The sequence below is a fragment of the Alligator mississippiensis genome, chromosome 1 (genome assembly GCF_030867095.1).
Source record: "Alligator mississippiensis isolate rAllMis1 chromosome 1, rAllMis1, whole genome shotgun sequence".
NCBI lineage: Eukaryota > Metazoa > Chordata > Crocodylia > Alligatoridae > Alligator > Alligator mississippiensis.
In genome coordinates, this window is record NC_081824.1 from 13,067,266 (window position 1) to 13,090,164 (window position 22,899).

The 22,899-nt window shown below is 41.1% G+C and overlaps 1 protein-coding gene across 4 annotated transcripts in view; it reads right to left on the minus strand.

The window, feature by feature from the left end:
* CLIC5 (chloride intracellular channel 5) overlaps positions 1-22,899 on the minus strand; it is a 125,331-nt gene that overhangs the window by 98,321 nt on the left and 4,111 nt on the right. For 3 of the 4 annotated variants that reach the window (XM_059728899.1, XM_019491591.2, XM_019491590.2), the window contains 2 exons: positions 15,031-15,085; positions 13,697-14,234 (listed from right to left, as the gene is read on the minus strand). In XM_059728899.1, the coding sequence (XP_059584882.1) occupies positions 13,697-14,234; positions 15,031-15,085 (593 nt within the window). The remainder of the gene's footprint in view (positions 1-13,696; positions 14,235-15,030; positions 15,086-22,899) is intronic. The other variant, XM_014608419.3, reaches the window with a different exon arrangement.

Below are 22,899 nucleotides of genomic sequence, written 5' to 3' on the forward strand. Positions count from 1 at the left end.
ACTGTTACAAAATAAACATTTGCCTTGACTGAAGGGATTGTTGTACAGCATCATCTATTCTAAATGTAGGATGACACATATTAATGCGGCTCAGGTGGCAAACAATAAGGTTATAATAATGCTCAGTTAGAAATCAATTCAGTGACCAATAAAATGCAGCCACCTTTGGGGTGGGAGGCCCCAACCGTTTAATTGCACACAGCATCACTCCATACATTTCACCCTTAGTGACATCATCGACAAGGAAGTAATCACGCTACAAATAAAAATATTAATTTCCGCTCCATTAAAACCCCATGGAAGCAACTCACATGCTGGCATTGTATGGGATGGAAAATGTCAAAAACAGAGCTGGGAAAAAATAGAGCAAAAGTAAGGAAAGGGAAATACTGTGTTCCCATTTCAGGTTCCTTTGACTATGACCGACATACTTGCACAGCATTTGTTGTCACTGAAATCTCAGCCTAGTAATAGCCTCCTAAACAATGCAGCTCCATATTTTAGAGCTGTTGCTATGCTACTGTGCTATACCAAGCTGTAGTCGCTGTTGGAGCCAACTGCTGAAGGCGGCACGGTGCTGTCGGCTGTGCATTGATTCATGGACTGTTCCAGAAGCAGAAATGGCCCATCTGCACAGTGCATAAACAGGGCATGTATTCAATGGAGGTCACAAGCAAAGCTTTTTTACCCTTTGTACCCAAAAGATTAAGCAAAATGTTGTGCCCTGCTGCTAAAGCACACATTCTGTTCATAAAAGATAGTCTGGTAATTATGAATTGGATGTTTTCTCTGACAGAATTGCCATTCGCTAATCTTCTCACCCACACACAATATCTCAGATAAATGTAAATCAAGCTGTAAAAAGAGAAACAGCCCAATTTTCCTCTACGCAAAAGGTTGATGTGACTGCTATGCGTAGATGTTAAGACTTAAAGGATAATCAGCCTCCTGTTTCCAATCATGTAAGATCACGATCAGGCCTCAAGATTACAAGAAACATAGTGTTCTTGAAGTCTAAATGTAGATGCTAACTATGCAGCTACTGTATTACCTATGACTGCTACCAAACAGAGAAAAAGTGATGAAGTTTCAAAATATGGTCTTGGTTACTCAGGGTTAAAAACTTTTATTGGGACAATACCAGAACGATGAGATGAGCTTTGTCTGGAATATATCTAGAATCCATATAGAATTAAAATTAGAAAGAACAAAACAAAGATACAAAAATACCCTGAATAAAGTCTATTAAACAAGGGGTCAGTTCTAATGCCATTATACACATTGAACAGTTCATGTAACAGTTCATGTATTAACAAAAGTGCCATACGTAAGAAATGGAAAGTAATTACTATGCTTTCCTTGGCACTGGTGAAGATTTAACTAGTGTTTTGGGAACCACTCTTAAAATCTTATATAGCAGGTACATCCAAATACTACTACATCTACATACAAAAAGAAAAAAAATTAAATCCGGCCTTACCCAAACCTTTTTTTTGGTAACTGCAATATTTGATGGAGAAGATAAAGTTTTAGAAGATTTAGTTTTACTTACTACTTGAAGCAACTGAATCAAACAAAAGACTACAGGTAGGATCCAGAAACACAACTAAGATGCCAAAGTCTAAAAGAGCAATCTGACAAATGCCATTCCAGTGGCCACAAAACCCATTAAGACAATAGAATCTGACTTCTTTGTGCATTCTTCTTAGACATTAATTGGATGAAAAACAGAAATAATACTAAAAGCAGGGACTGAATCCCAGCTCTTCCCTCTTCGCAGCTGAATGTCTTAACCACTAAGCTAAGTGGAAGGAGCAAGCATACTCTCTCTTGCTTGCTCTCCTCCTGCATTCCTCACGGTTTGTGTGACCAGACTATGGAACAGACTCCCAGCGGGGGTGCTGCAGGCACCTACCCTGGAGATCTTCAAAAGGAGACTAGACGCACACCTTGCTGGAGTTTTTTGACCCCAGCAGTCTTTCCTATCCAGACCAGGGGGGCTAGACCCAATGGTCTCAAGAGGTGCCTTCCAGGCCTAAACTTCTGTGCATCTGTGAATTCTTGGCTGAACACTGAGTCAGCTTCATCAGGGTAGAAGAGGGTAGCTTATCTCCAAGACTATTCTATAGACAGGCAGTTCAATCACTCTCCTGGGAAGTGAGAGGAGTGATTTTGAATCCCCTGAGATTCAAGGGGAAGACTGAGAATGGACTAGAAACCAAATTTCCATGTGCTGGTCAGTGCTATAACTTCTATGCTACTAATACAAAAGGCACCACCACCACGGTATCTTAAAAAAGTCCTGTCTAGTTAGGTGCCTGTCATCAGAGGACTCCAGCTCTGGATACGAGATGGACAGAGGAACCCATTGGCAAGCAACAAGTCTCATTCTTATGTTACAGAGAGGCAGACCTCTCCCTGTACTCATTTCCCTGTTGGCTAACACTAGGCAGAACCCTGATCAGCCTGGGGACTTTTGTAGATCGTCTTTCTGATGTGCTTAACTCTCTCCATTCACTCTAAATTATCATTTAGAGGCACCTAACTTTCTCTGTCAACTGGGACCTGTTTCCCCCATTCACCCTGCTGCGACCATGTACCTCATTTTTAGATACTGCAGTACCTAAGCACTTGCCATGTCCCTCTGGATCTTGCCCTACACATGGTTTGATTGCAGAGTCTCCCAATGCCTAAGGACGGGTGTTTGTGACCGAAAGCTTGCAAAGAACTTTTTTCCAACTATTTAGTTGGTCTAATAAAAGATATCACATCTACCCAAAGAATCTTGCCTGCCTTGATTGCAAAAAGGTACTTAGACATGTAACAGTGCCAGCAGATAAGCGCATGCTCAAAATTGCACCTACAATTACTTTTTGTCTGCAAACTGTGGCCCCTGAAGCAGAGCAGCATTTGAAATTGGAATCTGGCCAAAAACATGAAAAGTAGTTACTCACATTCATGTAGATTTTCCTAGAATGAGCAGAAACTGTCCACATAAAAATCCCATCACAAATTACGAATGCTAATCCAGACTCAGTGATCTAATCACCTTCCATCTATCTCTATTTAGCGTTCAAACACTCCTGCTTGCAGGAGCACCAAAACTGTCTCTAGTTTTAGATGGGTAAGGAGTATCCATTTGGGTACACTGCTGTTTGTACATTCTCTTTGAGCTAATTTCATAGCATTAAATATTTGCAATGTGATTTATTGACCTCAAGCATCAATAAATATTTCAAAACGAAACTCTCTCAAGAGACTTTCCATTGTTTCATAGGTTGTAAGAAAAGTAATAAACAGAACTGCATATGGTTTCCGTAAGTAAAATCTCACCCTTCAGTGATTAAAGTGTCCGTTCCCATAATCATCTATTCTGAACAGACTCTTATTCACTAGAGTTCAGCAATTACACTCTGAATCTGTAATAGTCCAATGACGAATAAGGTACTGAGTGTCCTCAACTCCCACTAAATTATGAAAGGAGCTGAAGGAAATCAGTATCTTGCAGGACTGGTCTCTATGACAGTAAATATGCCTTCCTTCATAGCTCTTACAGGTATGATAGTAAATATGCCTTCTTTCATAGCTGTTAAAGGTCTAGGAAAAGCAATTAAAATATCTAATAATTTCAAAGGAAACAATTAAGAGATAGGAAGTTAAATGCTTATCTACAAAGCATCCAAGGCTATTTTCTGACCTCGGATTCACATGTGCATTTTCTATGCATGAAGTCATGTAAAGGAGAAAAGTATTTAGCTCTCAGAATATTACAGCTAACAGCTACAGCCATCAGTAATGCTCATATGAAGAGGGCTGAATTTGCTTTGTGCTTCCTGCTATTTGGCTGTTTGATTGATTTTAAAATAAAAGATATTTTATAAAAACCCTACATTTTAAAGGAAAAGGAAAATATCCAGGAGAATACACTTAGAAATATGATGAGGTCTATAAAATAGCACTCAGTTCAAACTCAAAGCTTCCAAACCTCTTTGGATACCAAACTGTCATTTTCTTTGCAACAATTTATTTTAAGAGATTTTGTCTATGACATCCCCTTCTCTAGCACACCCAAACTCACACCCTCATTCCTTCCTCAGATCCTACTTTTTCTGCATCCTTTGAATTCTTTGTTCTTTCTTCATGTTAACATAGCCCCTGCTAAGGCTGATGTTAAATATACTGTAACTTGCATAAGCATAGCATCCTTGCTCACCACTAAATGGAATTTGAATTGCTTTACAGGGTGCTGACAGAAGTGACAAGACCTCTACCAATCACATGTAGAGGAGTCCTCCTTTTGCTCAGATCCTGGAGGTGGAAACATGCTTTTTAAAGTCCAGGTTTCTGAATGGGGAGGATATAAACCTCTCAAGGAACTATTTAAAACCAGAGACGATATTGTTTATAATTTTCCCACAAAGCCAAGACTGATATAAGTGGAAGGCTGCTAAATAAAGCCCTCATAATTCAGGGAGATAGTTAAATTGTCTGATTAGCGCCAAGAATTGTTCAAACACAGAACACATAAATACTACTGAATAGGAACCCAGGCTGCGGATAAAAGATGCTCGCAATTTGCACTGACTGTGGACCTGGATCTCTAAACCAATGCTGCATTTATGTCAGGCTGCCCCAGGTGGTAAGTATCCTAGCTTGAACATTGGTCCTATTTCTGTTCAGATTTCAAAGGCTTTTGTTTGAGAAAACCCCAGCCTTGTTAAATACTTGCTAGTTGGTTGTGACAAGTTCAGACATGTTGAATTCACAAATGTTTCCATGGCCACCACTTATTGTATTCTTTATTATCAGAGGTACAGTGAGCCTGTGATGTTTATCAAAATGCTCAAGCCTCCTCCCAGCTACTGTACTGTAAATCATGAACAAGTCTATGAAGCTGACAAAAGTCACGGAGTACTAAAATTCAATGAAAAATGAATTTAGTAGCATATTGGCCTACCGTTATTTGAACATTTTCTGAGTGCCTTTACTAATAAAAAGATGAGAACAAACTGTATAAGACAATGTCAGGTGTAAATGAGTTGGAGGCCCCTGCCATATGGTACACTTCAGATGCAAATAACTAGTTAATCACATTTTAGTGTGGCGCCAGGTTACCATTTAATGCACTTAAAGGTAGAATAAAACAAAGAATAAGCCACAAATTTAATACACAAAATGTGTGATAACCTTGTGATTGGTTCCCAGCACTCCTTAAATGGCACACGTGGCCACCCAACTTCCATGAGTTCTCAAAGAGGTTGATTAGGGCTCCCCGCCTTAGGAGCACATGGGAGCCCATGAATCCCATGAGCTCCTGAGGCTGGGAGCACAGATCAGCTGACTGCCACTCCCAGCTTCAGGGGCACTTTGAAGTCAAGGGCTCTGATGTGCTCCTGAGGCTGGGAGCTGCAATCAGCTGCCACTCCCAGCCATGGGGGTACACAGGAGCCCTTGCTTCCACTGCAACCCAGGCACTAGGAACAGAGGCTTATTGGGTTCAAAGCCTCCAGAGCCCTTAACTCCGACACGTGCTGGCGTCTGGCAGCTGATTGGGGCTCCCAGAGTCAAGGGCTCCACTGCACCCCCCAAGCTGAGAATGGCATTCAGCTGATCAGTGCTCCCAGCCTTGGGGTACATCAGAGCCCTGACTCTGATATGCTCCCGAAGCTGGGAGCGCTGATCAGATGACTGCCCTCCTACTTGCTGGTTGCAGGGGGAGCCCAGGGTCACGATCCCATTCTCACCTTGCACCAGCAATATGGTGTGATGGAGATCAGATCCCCAATCCCACAGTCGTGCCTCCTGCCATGCAAGTGTAGCATAACAGGAAACATAATTGTTGTGATTGTGCATTAGATCCCATGGCATCCTGAACATGTGTCAGGAGCCTGACTGATATTGTATCTACACACACGTCAGTGCTTATCCACATTTAGAGCAGAGTGATAGCTGAGATATTGAACTTAATTTTCTATTCTAAACAGAATTTCAATTTTGCTAAAGCTATTGTATACAATGAGTTTGTTGCCATTCTGATTTCCTACTACTTCTCTCTGATACCCAGTCAGCAGCCATCTCTGGTAAGGCATGAAGAGTCACTGCTGCCTAGAAGGAAATGTTATGTGTAGTGGTAACAGCTATTGTTGCCCAAAGCAAAGGGTCCTTCTATCATTAATACAGTTTATAGGAGACAGCAGGATGACAACATTTTCAAAGCAACCAGCTGTCAAATCTGAACAAGATAAGGCTGACCTATCACTTCAGTCACCCCTGAGAATCAGCCAGAGGCTCCAAACAAAGGTCACAGGATCACAGGAAAGTAGGGCTGGAAGGGAACTCACAAGGTCCTTGAGCATACTGCTCAAGGCTGGATCCACCTTGAGTAAACCACATCAGCTGTCTTGAAAATTCCAAGGATGGAGATTTCTTGGTTCTTCTAGGTAGCCCGTTCCAATTCTTGGCCACCCAGCCAGGAAGTTCCTTCTAATCTCCAACCTAAATTTCCCCTGAAGTAGCTTGAAGCCATTGCTCCTAGTCTTGTCCCCTGTGGCTGAAAAGACTAGCTTCATCCTCTCCATAATTGTCCTTCAGGTACTTGAAGACTGTTATAAAATCCCTCCTCAGTCTTCTCTTCTCCAGGCTAAATACCTCTAGCTTTTTCAGCCTTTCCTCATAAGTCTTGCTTCTCAGGCCTCTGCTCTGGACTCTTTCCAATCTGTCCACATCCTTCTTAAAGTGTGGGGCCCAAAACTGGACACAATACTCCTAGTGAGTCCTCACCAGTGCTGAATAGAGTGGAAGAATCACTTCCCTTAATTAGCAAGTGGCACTCCTGTTGATACAACCCAGTATACTGTTGGCATTTTTTTTCAACAAGAGCACACTGTTGGCTCATATTCAGCTTATGGTCTACTATAAGCGCCAGGTCTCTCTCTGCAATACTGTACCCCTTGGTGTCATCTGCAAATTTGCTAACCATGCACTCAATCCCATAATCCATAATGAAGATCTTGAGGAGCACAAGACCCAGGACAGACCCCTGAGGAACCCCACTTGATGCCTCTTCCCAACTAGACATTGAGTCATGATGACCACTCACTGATCAGGAAGATCCAGATAGAGTAGTTATGTATCCATTTTAGTTCTTTCATCTAGTCTGTATTTCCTTAGCTTGTTAATAAGAATGTCCTGGGAGACGGTATCAAAAGCCTTCCTGAAGTCAAGGTATATCACATCCACATCAACAGAGCCTGTCACTTTATCATAGTAAGAAATCACGTTTGTCAGGCATGGCTTGCTCTTGGTGAATCCATGGTTTGTTCCAATCACCATTTTGTCCTCTACACGCTTCACAATAGACTCCTTAAGGACCCGCTTCATGATCTTTTCAGGTATCAAGGTCAGACTTACTAGTCTGCAATTCCTAGATCCAGCAGTGTAGGGATGCAGCCATGTGCCCAGAGCACAAGCGTAGTGGTGACTTCCAGTTGCCGCTGCAGTCACAATTACAATTGCACAGCTGCCAGCAGCATCTGCTTTTTTTTCCCCAACCCCCCAAATAGGCACCTGAAGAAGTTGCCCTTTCTGCCATTCCCTAGTTATGCCACTGTCCAGGTTCTCTTTCTTCCCTTTTCTAAAGATGAGCACTATATTTGCCTTTTTCCAGTCATCTGGGACCACACCCAACCTCCATGAGTTCTCAAAGAGGATACTTAATGGCTCTGAAATGACCTCAGCCAATTCCTTCAGTACCCTCAGGTGCATCCCATTTGGCCCTGCTGACTTGAAAGTATCTGGATTCTCTAAGTGTTCCCTAACCTATGCTAATGCTCGTAGTATGGGGTGTAAGCAGGAGGAACTATGCCTCCTGATTGCAAGTAAGAACCCAGACTTAGTAGGGCTCACAGAAATCTGGTGGGACCCTACCTATGATTGGGTGGTGGGCACTTGGGGGTACACCCTATATAGAAGAGACAGGACAGAGAGGAAAGGTGGGGGGGTTGTGCTCTATATCAAAGAGCACCTCACATCATCAAGGATTAGCTTCGGGTTAAAGGAGGGTCGGGCAGAGACGCTATGGGTCAAACTACAAGGGGGGCGTGGCAAAAGGAACCCTTACAGTGGGTGTCTACTACAGACCACCCAACCAGGGGGAAGAGCTAGACCAGGACTTCTCCAGTCAGCTTATGGAGGCGGTTAGGTCAAGGGATGTTATTGTCATGGGTGACCTAAACTACCCAGACATTTGCTGGGAGGAGCAGACAGCCAGGTCTGACCGCTCACGTAGGTTCCTGGCTCTATTACAGGACCTTCACCTTATCCAGGAAGTACACAGCCCCACTAGGGGTAACGCTTTGCTGGACCTGGTCCTAGCCACGGGGGATGACCTGGTGAGGGGACTGCAGGTCCTTGACCACCTGGACAATAGCAATCATCACCTGCTGGATTTCACTATCCAATGCAGGGCATCTAGGCCTCACACCAAGGCTAAAGCCCTTGACTTCAGAAGGGCCAACTTCAATGAGCTTAGGAGACTAGTGGGGGAGGCACTAAGGGCCCAGAAGGTAGAGGAGATGGGAGCCCACGAGGGATGGTCGTACCTTACAGGGGCGATCCTCCAGGCCCAAAGGATAACAGTCCCTGAGAAAAGCAAGAGGGGTAAGAGTGCTCAGAAACCCCCTTGGCTTAGCAAGGGCATTCAGCAATGCCTGAGGACTAAAAGGGAGGCATACAACCAGTGGAAGGGAGGAACTATCACCAAGGAGAAGTACTCCTCCTTGGCCCGGGAGTGTAGGAGGGCTATTAGGAAGGCCAAGGCAGAGATGGAACACAGTTGGAGTACTGCATCCAGTACTGGGCGCCGCAGTTCAAAAGGGATGTGGCCAGCATTGAGAGGGTTCAGAGGAGGGCCACCTGCTTGGTGAGAGGGCAGCAGGACAGGCCCTACAAGGAGAGACTGAAGGACCTGAACCTGTTCAGCCTCAGCAAAAGGAGGCTGAGGGGGGACCTGGTGGCTGCCTACAAGCTCATCACGGGGGATCAACAGCAAATAGGCAGAGCTCTTTTCTCCCCAGCACCACCTGGGGTGACGAGGAACAATGGTCATAAGCTGATGGAGAATAGGTTTAGGTTGGAGATCAGAAGGCAATATTTTACAGTTAGGGTGGCCAAAATCTGGAACCAACTTCCCAGGGAGGTGGTCCTTGCCCCTACCTTGGGCAAATTAAAGAGGAGGTTGGATGATCACCTGTCTGGGGTCTTGTGAACCCAGCATTCATTCCTGCCTGTGGCAGGGGGTCAGGTTAGATGATCTGTTCAGGTCCCTCCTGACCCTAGCTACTATGAAACTATGAAACCTGTTCTGCCATTACTCTAGGTTGTTTGTCTCCCTCCCTATCGTTGCTGCCAACTGCCTTCATCATCTGATAACTGTCCCTATTTGTAACGACTGAAATGAAAAAGCTATTTAATACTTTAGCCTTCTCTGCATCATCCACAACTAGATTCCTTTCTGAATTCAATAAGGTAACTATGGTTTTTCTTGTCACCTTCTTACATTTGGCATACTTTTCATTGCCTTTTATAGCTCTTCCCAGTTACATCTCAAATTGTGCCTTGGCCTTCCTAATATTCTCACTGCATGCTCAATACTCTTATACTTTTCCCTAGTACTATGACCAAGTTTCCACTTTTTGTAGGCTTTCTTTTTGAGGTTCAAGTCATTGAAGAGACAGTCTAGCCAGATTGGCTTCTGTTGCACTTCCCATTCTTCTGGGACATTGCAGTAGCTTACTTACTGCCTTGCCCCTAAAAGGGTCTCTTTAAAGCACAGGCAGCTGTTTGTGAAACTCAAGACTTAGTGCCTTTTGTTGCACTGCAGTTTACTACTCAGACTTGTTTCCCAGTTGCTTCCTACCAGTTCCCTGAGTTTGTTAAAGTCTGCTTTTTGGAAGTCTTCTTCTTTCCTGCTCTTAGAATCTTGAATGTTATCATTTCATGGGCACTGTCACCCATGTTGCCTTCCCTCTCACATTCTCAGTCAACTTCTTTCTGTTTGTGAGCTTCAAGTTGAGAAGAGTTTCCCCACCAGTTGCCCTCTCTACCACCTGTATCTAAAAGTTATCCCCAACACACTTCAACAATTTGCTAGACTACTCATGCACTGCTGTTTTCATCCCAGCAGATGCCCTGATAATTAAAGTCCCCCACGAGATCCAAGGTATATGATTTGGACACTTCTGTCTATTGTTAAAAGAAGGCCTTGTCCACTTCTTCCTCCTGGTTTGGTGGCCTGTAGCAGATGCCCAGCATGACATCCCTCCCCATTGCTGTCCCCTCTGACCTTTACCCAGAGGCTTTCAATAGGCCTACCTTCCACTTCATACTGCACCCCAGAACACATGTACATGACTTTTATATATAGGAGAAAACCTCTTCCTTTTTTCCCCGTCTATCCTTCCTGCACAAACCATACCCAATCATGATCATACTCCAATCATATGAACTATCCCACCACATCTCTGCAATCCCATGCTGCCATGACGGTGGGGATGGAGGGGAGGGAGCAGGCCTCCGAGGAGGAGGGTCAGGGAGGCAGGCAAGGCCAGTGGTGCTGGAGGCGGCAGTGGTGCAGAGTGCTGGCGGAGTGGGACGAAGGGGATAGTGAGGCAAGCTGCCCCCCACTCCCTTCCTGGGAGGCAACAGTGGCACGGGGTGGTGGGTGGCAGTGCTCTGTCCCCACCTGTACCCCCCTCCCCATCATTCCTGATGAGCAATTGGCTAGTTACATAATAGTTCTGTATTATCTGAGAAAGAACAGAGTCCAGGAGGAGGGTAGAAAACCAGAGGAGGTGACCCAAGCTGCGGTTTTAATCCCAGCAGATGCCCTGACAACTAAAGTCCCCCATGAGATCCAAGTTCTATGATTTGGACACTTCTGTCAATTGTTAAAAGAAGGCCTTGTCCACTTCTTCCTCCTGGTTTGGTGGCCTGTAGCAGATGCCCAGCATGACATCCCTACACAGAAAAAAGAATTCAGCCATGATGGAAGTCACAGACAAGTACAACACAAGCAGGGAAAGAAGATCTGAGCAGAATCCATTTTGGGAGAATTAGGAGTGGTAAAACCAAGTAAGAGCTAAAACCAAGTGGGTGATGAAGGCTACTAAGAGAGCAGAGTATGAATACAATAAGCTACTACAACTTTGATTTTGTTGTGTTTTTATTATTTCTTCATTTGGGCTACACTGTATCAATGCACACTGGCCTTGGGCTTTGGTGGGCTGGCGTTCCAATAGAAATAAATAGGACAGTTTTAATTATTCATTGTTGTGGCTGCCCCCAGATTCATTTCTGACATGTAATGGAGATAACAGAAGGGGAGGGCTATTTCACAGTTTTTGTTCTGTATTACTTTAATATGTACCTACCTGGTTTACCCGCTGCCTTTTGCTCTCCAAGTGAACAAAAGATAGTGTGTTTTATGCTGCCCTCAGTAGAGTTAATACTTGATTACAACAATATGAGAAGGCAAAAAATGTTTCCACTAACTTATTAAGACACGTTTCTGCAAGATCATTAGTTTCTCAAGGAACAGTAACAGCACCAGCCTCTCTCTGGACAATGGTTTGGAAGCTCTTACAGCAGATGTTCACCTGCTTATGTGCAAAATTCAGTGGTAGAAGAGTAATACAGCTTGTCCCTTAACTTTTTTTAAGTGTTGACTCTTTTTAAGCTGCCATTCTTCTTACTCTTGCAGAAGATTCCCCTCCCAAGATCCCTGGATGAAAGGGATTCTCTGTGTGTATATATCTTTTTTTTCCTACATGGAAAGGGAAGGAAAAGCCTTCTTGAACCAAAGCCAGCAAGAATGAATTGCGGGGCAGTTAACAGTTATTCCAAAATCAAAATATGTCATTTCAAAAACAATTTAAGATTGCTAAAGAAACAAATATATATTAATGATTCATTGAAAAAGCAAAGCACAATTAAAAGCAAGGAAATCAAATGATAGGGAGCATCATAAATCTTAGAGTGCCCACATAATTAACACATTCTTATCAGTACAGGGACAACTCTGTAAGGAATTATCCATAGGTTCTTACGTTCTTTCTCAGCAGTAATCAGACAACCAAAAAAAAATGTTTTCACATATACTACCCTTTGAGGGCCATGACAGAAACCTCTCACATCAAGGGAAATGCTGGAGTAACTGTATCATAAATTCAATCAGATCAAAATTAGATGCCTGTCAAGATTTGCTTTCATTAAATACAAATCACTGTGTAACCGGGTGAATTTTTATGATCTGTATTGTACAACATCAGATTAAATGAATTAATCATCCCTCCTGCTCTTAAAAAATGATTAATAAAAAGTTAATACTAGTACCGGAAATTCTGGTTAGTAGAGTGTTCCGGATAGCAGAATGCTGGATAACAGGGATTTTACTGTATATGCTTTTTTCAGAGATATAACTATGAATAAGATAGGTGGTGGTTGAGTAGCAAGACATATTTATTTGCAGGGAAATAAAGAAACAAAAACACTTTCAAACCACAGGAATTTTTGACGATTTGTAACTCAAAGACAATTTGATGATTCTTATTATACTTTCCATAAATGTTCCCTTATATCCTCTCTAAGTAAATGTGGTAATTTTCAAGCCAAAGGCATAGGGGCTACAGAATGGAAGCTGAGTATAATCTTAACTAAGGAGAGGCCATCATTGTACCTGATAAGGCTTGTAACAGATAATCGGTATCTTACTTCAATGCAAAGGTCATTATATGTTCTTGCTTAAATAACTTCAATATCAACTGTTGACACTGCTAACAGTATTACTCACCATTAGTGGTAAACTGATCTCTGGTTCTACTTTCAAAGCACTCAGGCTACTGAGGGCTAATTCTGATAACCTCATTTGAGTTGGATACTACCGAACTCCCCAAAACATCCTATCCTATTCACATCCCTGGTAGTGTCCATGAAGGTGCTGTTCAGAATGATTAAAAGGATTGGGATATGATCCCTAGATTGTTAAAATGGAGCAAGAGCCTGGAGTCTTGTTTGCAGTTTACTAAATAGTGAAGATGAAGGTGTAAAGCATATAGTTTATTTAACAACTTAGGTGACTAAGATTTAGAGACTCCAACAACGTGTTATCTATGTTAGGGAAAGAGAGATCTGGACTATTTATTGATTCATGTACAACTTGAATACAGAAATAGCTTAATCCAACCATTGCAAAAAATAAGAAGAATCTGTTTTAAAGAAGATTTTAAAATAGCATTTTATTGCTACTATTAAAAAGAAAGTCTGGCTTTCCTCTACAGTATTAATGACCCACTGCCTGCTGAATAGGAGTATTTTGTTGGCTTTATGTCTTGAATCACTTAAGTCAGGTCCACATAGTAGTTTTCATCCCTAGACCTCAAAGTAACATATGTAAGTGAGTTAGCAGTGTATTCCCCATTTTACAAGGAAAAAGTAGTTACATTTAAACTGCAAACTGCAGTGAAGTGCAGAGATGCCAGAACCAGCTTTAAACAAGCTAGCTCGGGGAAGGAGTCTATCCACAGCAGCACAGAGGAACAGAACCTAGTTTGTGCCACTCACATTTTAGCGCTGTAAGTCAATACCTGGATTGATTCTGGTTCTAGTGATAATATACACATTTAGGAAGACAAGTTCTTACCTTGACAAAAAGGTAAATCTCATAGTCTTCCTTTGCTAAGTTGTCAGTTTCTCCCAAGTTGTTGTTAAGTGGATATCTAGTAGGAACCGGGAAGCTGGTGGAAGGGCTCGGGCTCTTTTGAAGTTGGAAATTAGTTGGAGAAAGCATTCTACCTCCAAACATCATGGCCTGCACATCTTTGTCATCCTGCCGTGGACTCATCAGTTCCAGCTCTTCCTGACGTGCCTGGTCTTCTTCAGCACCCTGCTGAGATGAAGCTGAACCATCGTCCCCATCACCTCCTTGATGAGAAGATACGGAGTTACTGCAACTGCTTTCTGAGCTGTCCTGACAGCTGATGTCCATGCTCTCTGGAGTGGCTGTGGAGGAAGGTGATGCTGGGCCTTTCTGGACTTGATCATAAAGATGATCACCTTTTTCTTCCTCTGAATCTGGAATTTCATAGAGGTTAGCATTCTTTGTGTTTTCATACATGTTGGTAAAATCTCCGTTTTCCATGCTGGCTGCTGGATTTCGCTTTTTGTTCTCCTCTGAGGGACTGGAAGTAAGGTGGAGATGACAACAGATAAACACTGTTTAAAAGGAAGCAGTATTTGTGCTATGCTTTTTGAATACACTGTCACACATGACAGGTTTCTGATAATCATTTACTAAGAGCTTTAAGTCAACAACTATACTTACAGTGAAGTCTAAGATAAGATTGTCTCACTTTTAACCACTTCCTGACTCAACGTACTTGCAATGATATTTCAGGAATTCAATGGTTGTTCTTCCAAAAATTACTTTTGCCAACTCCAATATGCAGTTACTGACGTAGGCAACTACTAAGGGACCAACAAAAATCTTCTGTGATGTTAGAAAATGGTTTTAATTAAAATCAAATATCATTTTACTTAAAACTTCAGGGATACTTTGCTAAAAGCATAAGGAAAATAGAATTCACTGTAATGACTTTGCATACAAAAACTGAGTTTCAGTCCTCTGTTTGTGAAATTCCACTATTTAAACAAGCTGTAAAACTAATAGTTCATTACAAGTCAGTAAAAAGTTAATTATAAGTATCAGTAAGTAGCATGGTTCAAGGGAAAGGGCACCAGCCTGAACCTCCAGAGCCTAGGCGACTGGTAGTGTGTGCACCGGGGTGCATGTGCCCCCCCCGAAGGGGGCGGTGTCCCCATGATGGCCAACACTGATGCTGTCGGTAGGGCTGGTGCCCCACCTGAGAGGGTCACCGCCATCAGTAGCTTCTGTGAGTTCTCCCACAGATTCGGGAGGCACCAGTCACTCATGCTCCAGAGATTTCACTTCCCTTTCTGGTTTTGCCACTGACTTACTGCAAAACCTCTGTCTGGCAACTCCCTTCTTCTCTCTTTGCTTCATTTTCCCTACCTGTAAAATAGGGAAAGTAATGATAATTGCCTTTGTAAACTGCTTTGAAATCTAGAAAAGGAAAGGGCTATCTAAGTGATGTGTTATTATATATAATGCACCTCCAATTTTATATATGTAACATTTACACTCTGGCATAAGTTTTATATATTAATTTTATCAGATATGATCCCAAGTCACAAAAGTCTGAATCTGGACTTGTAAGTTTCAAAACAGCTCCCATTTTTTCTGTCTGCTATGTTTTAATTACATTTAAAATCTTAAGGCTTGACTATGCTAAATCCTACATAGAGGCAAGAAAAGGGAGGTGGAAAAATACTTTTCCTTCTGTATCTTCATTGCAACGACTGAGCTAGGAGTTGTCTGTCACAGCTGGATTGGTATTCCTTATAGGGATGAAGAGGAGAGGACATATCACCACCCATTTCTGCTGAGGTTCAGAGTCATTATTGTTATGTTCATACTAACAAGGTACTCATAAAAGTCAAAAAGCAAGAGTGGTAACTTTTAAACTTATTAAACCAGGATACTGCTGGATTTGTCACTAAAATTGTTCAGAAAGAGCTAGGAACCATTCTAAATATGTATGATTAATCTTCCTGCATAGAGCAAAAATGTGGCAAGTAAAATCTTAACTCCTTATCTGGAACAAACACCTATTCACAGAGACAGAGAAATCTCTGAAGGACAAAGATATGCTGGCATATAACTGTAAGGACAGTTAAACACTAGAAGAGATTACCTCAGGATGTGGCAGAACCTCTGTCACTGGACATTTATAAAAGTAGCATAGCTAAATCCTGTCAGATATAGCTTCAGGATATTTGGCCCTGCCTTTGGGCTGGAGGAGAGACTAGATGACCTCTCAAGCCTCAATAACTTATTTTCTATAATGCGATGAGTATACTTCTGGACTGGCATATATTGGGGCCTTCAGGGATGTATAACTGTTACTTATTGATAACTTTTAGAAAATTACTGATAACCTTGTGTAAATTACAAACAGCATCAATTAAGAGAACAAGATACATTTTATCTCCATTGTTTCTATGTGTAATTTGGGTACATTTCTTGAGCATCTTCTCAAGTTCTAGTTAAGAGTTTATCTAACATGCCCACTGTACATGCTGTGCTATGTTGCTAATTCAAACATTCAGAACTTGTCTCAGATCTGCAAAACTGGGAGTGGCTGAAAACCCATGAGATTTAAAATAATTATAATGAAGTTCAGAATCTTTTATTTATTTCTGGTTTTTGAGTCTCTAGGTTTCACTCAGGTCCAGTTATTAAGCTTTTTCATTCAACTATGAGGGTTAGACATTTAGAATATTTGTAAATGAGGTTATGGAGGTTATTGGTCTTCAGAAATGGGGACGGGGGGTCTTAAATAAAACATGAGGAATGAAATGTGGGTTCCACTGAAGTCAATGAGAGCTTTAAGAGGAGCCAGAGTTTCACTCCAAACTACCATAAAACTTGTAATAGAATAATGAGTTGGCAACACTAACATTTTTATGCAATCTCATCTCTACACAGCTCCCAAAACAACATTACAGGGAATATTAATTGACAAATCCAGTCCCCTTCTTTCTGAACACAAAGGGCCCCTTGGTGGTAGGACTAGTACAGTTGCACAGCAGGGAGTTGTATAGAACAGGAACTGAAGTTTATGGGAACAACATGGATAGTCTGGGGATAGGTGAGGAGTGGTAAAACTGGGAGATTTTCTGCTCTCTAGATCTCCAGCCAAGCTCTTACTAGATCAGAACATCTCTGTTGAAAAATGCATCTCATCCACCATATGAATCTTCTACTCAGGTCACTGGCTTAAACAGAAGTTTTGTGGGAACATGGGCCATGTCCAGACAAGTGCAGCTGTGCAGTATGTGGTGCCGCAGACACATCTGCAGTGCCACATACTGCACATTCAGGTGTTCTCTGCACTGCCAGGTAGCAGCATGGGTGGGGGAGGAGATTGCCCTGGGGAGATCCCAGGGTTAAAACCTGCACAAAAAAACAGCGGGGCAGAGCACGTGGGGACAAGGTGCGCTGCCCAAAACCAGAGTCCGGTTTGTCACAATCACTCTATCCATTTATCCACTTCAACCCTCTTGAATTTGCTCCTTGGCTTTTTAGTGCTTTGTGTGAATCTATTATTTGTCACTCTTTTTCACCAAATAGAGCCCACAAAAGGGTGGGAAGCCTACTGATTTCCTTTGGCATTTTTAAATTGCAAATTGTCTTTGTTTTAAGAAAACTCTGTATGTGTTTTGATGTTTTACAAGAACCTTTAATGCATTTCACTGCCTACCCTGAGCAGTTTGACGATCTCTTTGACTATAGGCTTCGGAATAGACTGCAAGCAGTCTGTTCAAATAAGTGCCATTGATTTCAAGGGATGTTTTATGCACAGAGCACTTGCAGGTTTAGACCCTCTAACACCATTAAAAAAATCTTCCTTTGTTTTCTTCTTTCCGGTCCTCAGTCTTATAAATCACTTGGGGAATAGAAAATAAACAACAACTGACTGCTTTAGAGTAAAACCATAACGGACGTGTAGCTTCTACAGGATGAAGTTATTGTGACTGGCTTTTAACAAAGCTTTTGTAGGAAGTAGCAGCACCTGCTGGAAAGGAACAAGAAGGCAGGTATAAAATCTGAATATTATGCAAAAGTTTGAAACAGTTACTGCTTCCTTTTAAATAATAAAAAAACAACTTTTGCCACTCCTCTTTTCCCACTCCCGTACTTGTGCAGTTTCATCTGGAAGATCTGGACTTAACTCCATTGCCTTGAACCTCATGCAGTCAATTTTATCTTCTATTTAGTATTACTTTAACTATACTGTAGTAGCACACAATCAAACAGGGCCTCATTGTGTTAGACACTATATAATCATAATGAATGACAGCCCATATTCCAGGTAGCTATGTGCTTAGGGCCTGCACACACATTGTACTTACTCCACTGTAATTGACAGCAACACTATATCTTGATGTAAATTACACTGGGATGGGGAACAGATAGATAAAGCAGCTATCCAGGAGTAGCTACTTGCAACAAGCACTATCCTAGTACGTCATCACTAGGTGACAGGGGAGCAGGTAACAGCCTGCTATCTACTGAAAATGCATACCCCAAGAAAGCTGCAGACACAATACAGTGGTGTAACTTACACCAGTGTAGTTTTGCCCTGACTTTTCCTGGGATAAGTTTACATTAGATTCAAGTACATTGGTGTAGGGCTGTAGGTCATGCATGTATCTCCTTTAATCACACCAGAGAAAATATGATTACACTGGTGTAAAAGTGTTGTAAACCAAAGCCCTTACCAGCTACCTAAAATTGGTGTGAAATTTATACCTCTGTGAAGTGTGCGCAAAATAGATAATAAAAGCTGTCATTCTGCTCCGTGAGCCTTGTACACAACTTTGCCAGATTTTTACTGTTTTACACTTTGTGCAATCTTGTGGCATCTATAAATATATGAATTAAAAGTAAATCCAGATAATGAAGAATAAGCTCACTTTTCACCTTATTCCTTTACTTTTTGTTACATAAAACTTTACAGAATCTTATGTTAAATGTAGTTGAAGAATCAGTTGACAGAATGGTGACTCTGACCTTGCGGTTAGAATACATAAGACCAAGTTTTTGTCAATAAGTAATATTTCAAGTGAGATATTGGCTCCTGAATCACTTAGAAGTATTTGAAAATTGTACCCAGTATCTCATTTGTTGCAATATAGCTTTGAATAACAAGACTAAAATAAAAACAAAAAGGACAGGCACAGGCCATATTGAAAGTGTTAGTAGAATCAAGACAATAAATTACCCCAAACATTTTTGCTGCACAACTGAACTAGCCTATTGTGCTGTTAACAAAGCGTTCCTATCTTGCCTCCTAACAAGAAAAACAAAGAAGCATTTTTCTTTCCTTAATCTGTTCATTCTCTTTTGGAAGAATGCACCTTAGGTTGGCTAAACTGCTCATTTAGACCATCTAGAGTATGTTTGAGATACAATAGGATTCATAAGCTTCATACTGAATCTTTTCATAGCTTTATAGTTTAAGCCTAGACCAACATTAGATCATTATGTGGTCAGAGAATTACACAATTCTAGTTGTATTACACTCAGTGGGTGTGTCTACACATGCATTTGATACAGGATCAGTTTACTCATGAGTAAACTACTTGCAAGTAAATGCTCCCTGGCAGGTGTCTACACATGCAGGGAAGCAGGAGCAGATTTGCTGTTAATGGCAGTAAACTGCTCCCACTTCCTGGGGCTCTGCAATGGGATGCTGCTGCCACCAGGGGGAGCTCTAGACTCCCCTTGGTGCTAGCACAGGGGCTGGCATGGAGATTAAAAAATACGTTTGTTCCCTGTAGGCTCTCTGTGATGGTATATGAAGGTAAATACAAGCCTCTTAATCCTTTTGATAAATAAAATAGATTGAGTTCCTTCAATTTCCTACATTAACAACCTTTATTATTCCAGTTTTATTGGGTTTTATTGTTTCTCTCCTGTACCTACTACCCTACATCAATAAGATATAGGACAGATTCCTGACAAGTAATCCACTGGATGCAGAATTTTACTTTAATTGCAAACACTGGCCAAATCTACACAACTGACTGCACAGTAGCTTGTTAATACTGTGTGATGTGACACTACTGCATAGTAGTAATGAGTTACTGCGCAGTCAGCATCACCTAAAAGCTGTTTGGTAACACTACTGCGCAGTAACTCCAGTTACAACTGTGCAGTCAGCTTCTCATGTAGACACGGCCATTGAGAACAGAATCTGACTCTCAAAGTTTACCAGCGAGGGATCCTGATATTGCGGTCACTTATGCCATTGTTCCAGGAACTGCCATAAATAATTTCTAACCAGGAAGAAGACAAAAAAAGATTAATTAATTTCCAGTTCCTTGATCCAACATGAAATATGACTCAATTGCTAAATGATTTTCTTTGTGTGCAAAAAATAAATATCAAATAATGAAAAAGTCGTATTACTAATTAACTTACATATAAAGACAATAAATTCAGAAATAGAAATCAATGGAGTTAAAATGATAGAAAGATCAAGATCTGGCCTATTATACAGACAAATGGCAAAATTAACAAGGGGTTCATTTTTGCCAGGTCACTCTGGATCTGGACAGATGAAGAAATTATACTGAGTTAAAGGGGAAGAGGGAAGAAACTGACTTGATATAATCTGATCCACTTTAATCGTTTCGTGTGTTTTCTCTGTCCCACAGTAAGCCCGCAAATCACTGGCTCTGAACTTTTCTAAGCTCAAGGCACACTTCGTTAGATGCAAGGCCCCCCTCAGAGAATGCTAGCTCTTAGCTTTCATTCTGTTCCTGGCTATGGAAAAATAATAGAGCAATTCTTTTGCTGCAAAGAACTCAGAAAAACCACAATAGGCCAAAACGCTTTTGACACTATGGATTCCTATCTGAAATGTCTGGGTTTATCTTGTGAATCACCTGGCAGTGTTTAAACAGCTAAATGTGCTAATAATTTAAAAGGAAGTTTAAAATAAAATAATTTAAAAGGCTAATAACCTTAATAGGATCTTGCAGCAACCATCCTGACTGAGAATCACTGCCCCAAATAAAACTTGGCTTGCTGTGCCTTAACTTCCACCACGTATCACAGGATAGAGCAGACATATGGAGCAGTTACTGTGAATCAGCTGATGCACATCAAATTCCCTCTCTTTTATTTTACTTTAATTTGCTCATTTGTCCATATCCTCAGAGGTAACTGTCATTTTAATTCTGTTGCAGCCCTTGATTTCTCCCCCCACCCCATTCTAATATAATGAATAGACTTTGATGCATTAGGAGACATTTGAAAGCCTGAATCTCACTGAAGTCAGTGAAGTGACATTGATTTGCAGCAGACCTTAATTTTTAAAGGTAACTGTCACAAAGATAGATCTAAGAATGGCAAATAAGTAAATAGAAGATATTATTTTAAGTATAAAAGAAGCACAGGAAGCTCAGTGGTTAAAATTAATTATTTAACCATCTTGGAAACACACAGTGAAATCTTGAGCCTGTAACTGCACGGTGCTGAAATCATTTGGTACCTAGACTTCAGTCAGAATTCAGAGATCTGAGCATCTCATAGGATTGGGCCGTCACTTTGTGGGTTTCTGAACTTCAATGGCTATTTAGGATGTTGAATTTACAAAGCCACATTCTGTAACAGCTCAAACTTCTGTAAATCTTTGAAATCTGTACTAAACTGATTTTTCTCAAAACCTAACTATTAATGTACCAATATTTTATTTTTGTTTGTTTGTTTGAAATTTGCTGATTTTCTGTACTTGAGAAATTTGTATTTGAAATGTTTTGTTTTGAGCTTTATGGTTAAATTTTATAAGATTTAGGAAACATTCAGAATAGTCCTATCAAGATTCTTCGTCAACATATAGCAAAGGGTGAGACAATAACACCGCTGTGCAGGAAGCACAAATTTGCTGCATCTTGTTCGAACACAGATTATGAACTTTTCCAGTCAAGGTCTGTGTCTTTTACATGTGATATACTATTACATTAAATTCAGTTGTTGGCTACATCCTCTCCTTTTAAGGTGAATGTAAACAATATAATTGTACCACGTCCCTGACAAGTCCTCTGGTCCACACTGCACCACGTATCTGACTGAAACCAACAACACTTAAACTGATCCTACAGTATCATCCATCCATGTCTTGTATGTAGGGGGTCAGGGCCTCATCTCTTAGCAATTCATGAATGGCTGATGTTTTATTCACTACTGACCTTGCATTAAACATCATGACATGAATGCTGGGATCTTTTTCTAATACTCCTGTTTCCCATAGAGAAAAGGAACAGCCAAGAGCACCAGTTTCTGCCTAATATAAGGATTTTATCCTGCCTTGTCTCTCTACTATCTACTACAAAAGAGAAGGATCCCAAAATCCCAATTACCTCCCTGGCCATTTGCCCACTGTAGTAGCGTGCAATATGACTAAAATGGTCAAAGATAGATGTCTAAACTTAAGCAGTTGCCATGACTCTCAAAGATCTAGAGCAACCACAGCTCTTGAGAAGATTTATTTTTTGAAGAAACATGGTAAACTTGAATTTCTGGCTGAGACATGTTACTGCTTAATATGCACCCTGCCCACAAAGCCCCTATTCATGCGCCCACCTCTAGCCTTCTGATGGCTTTTAGGGTGGCTGAGTGGTGAAATACAACAACATAATCACAAGCTCAAGGTCAAAATCTTGGCTGTGTATGCTATATAATTGGCCATGTGCATCTGATACATCTGCATGCACATATGTGGAAGTAGGATCTTGAAACTTACTTGTTGGACAAACAATTATTTCATGTGGCTGTAGAAATTTCTTCACTTTTTTGGAAGTACAGTGGTTAGAAAAAAAATCAATGTTCAGAAAGATGTTGGTTTGACAAAGAACTTCCATCTCCAGGTCTATTTATCTATAGAACAGTTACAAGGTAGGAAGTGGTCTTACAAAAATCTCCATGCTGCCCTGTTGTCAGCACACCTCAATTTTGCCCCAGGCCATGTTTTAACACTGGTTGGCATAATGAGATCCTGGCCATAAAATTATAATGTATTATTTCTATGAATGAAAATGTAATTTAGTTTTCATCTACAGTCTTGTTTTTGTTAAGAATATAAAGGATATTTAGAGTTAAAGGTAATGATGTGCTTATTCTTGTCTTTTCACTGGGAACTAGGCAAATTTTTTTAATATGGGCCACTGGTTTGCTCTCTGCTGGTGACACCTTTG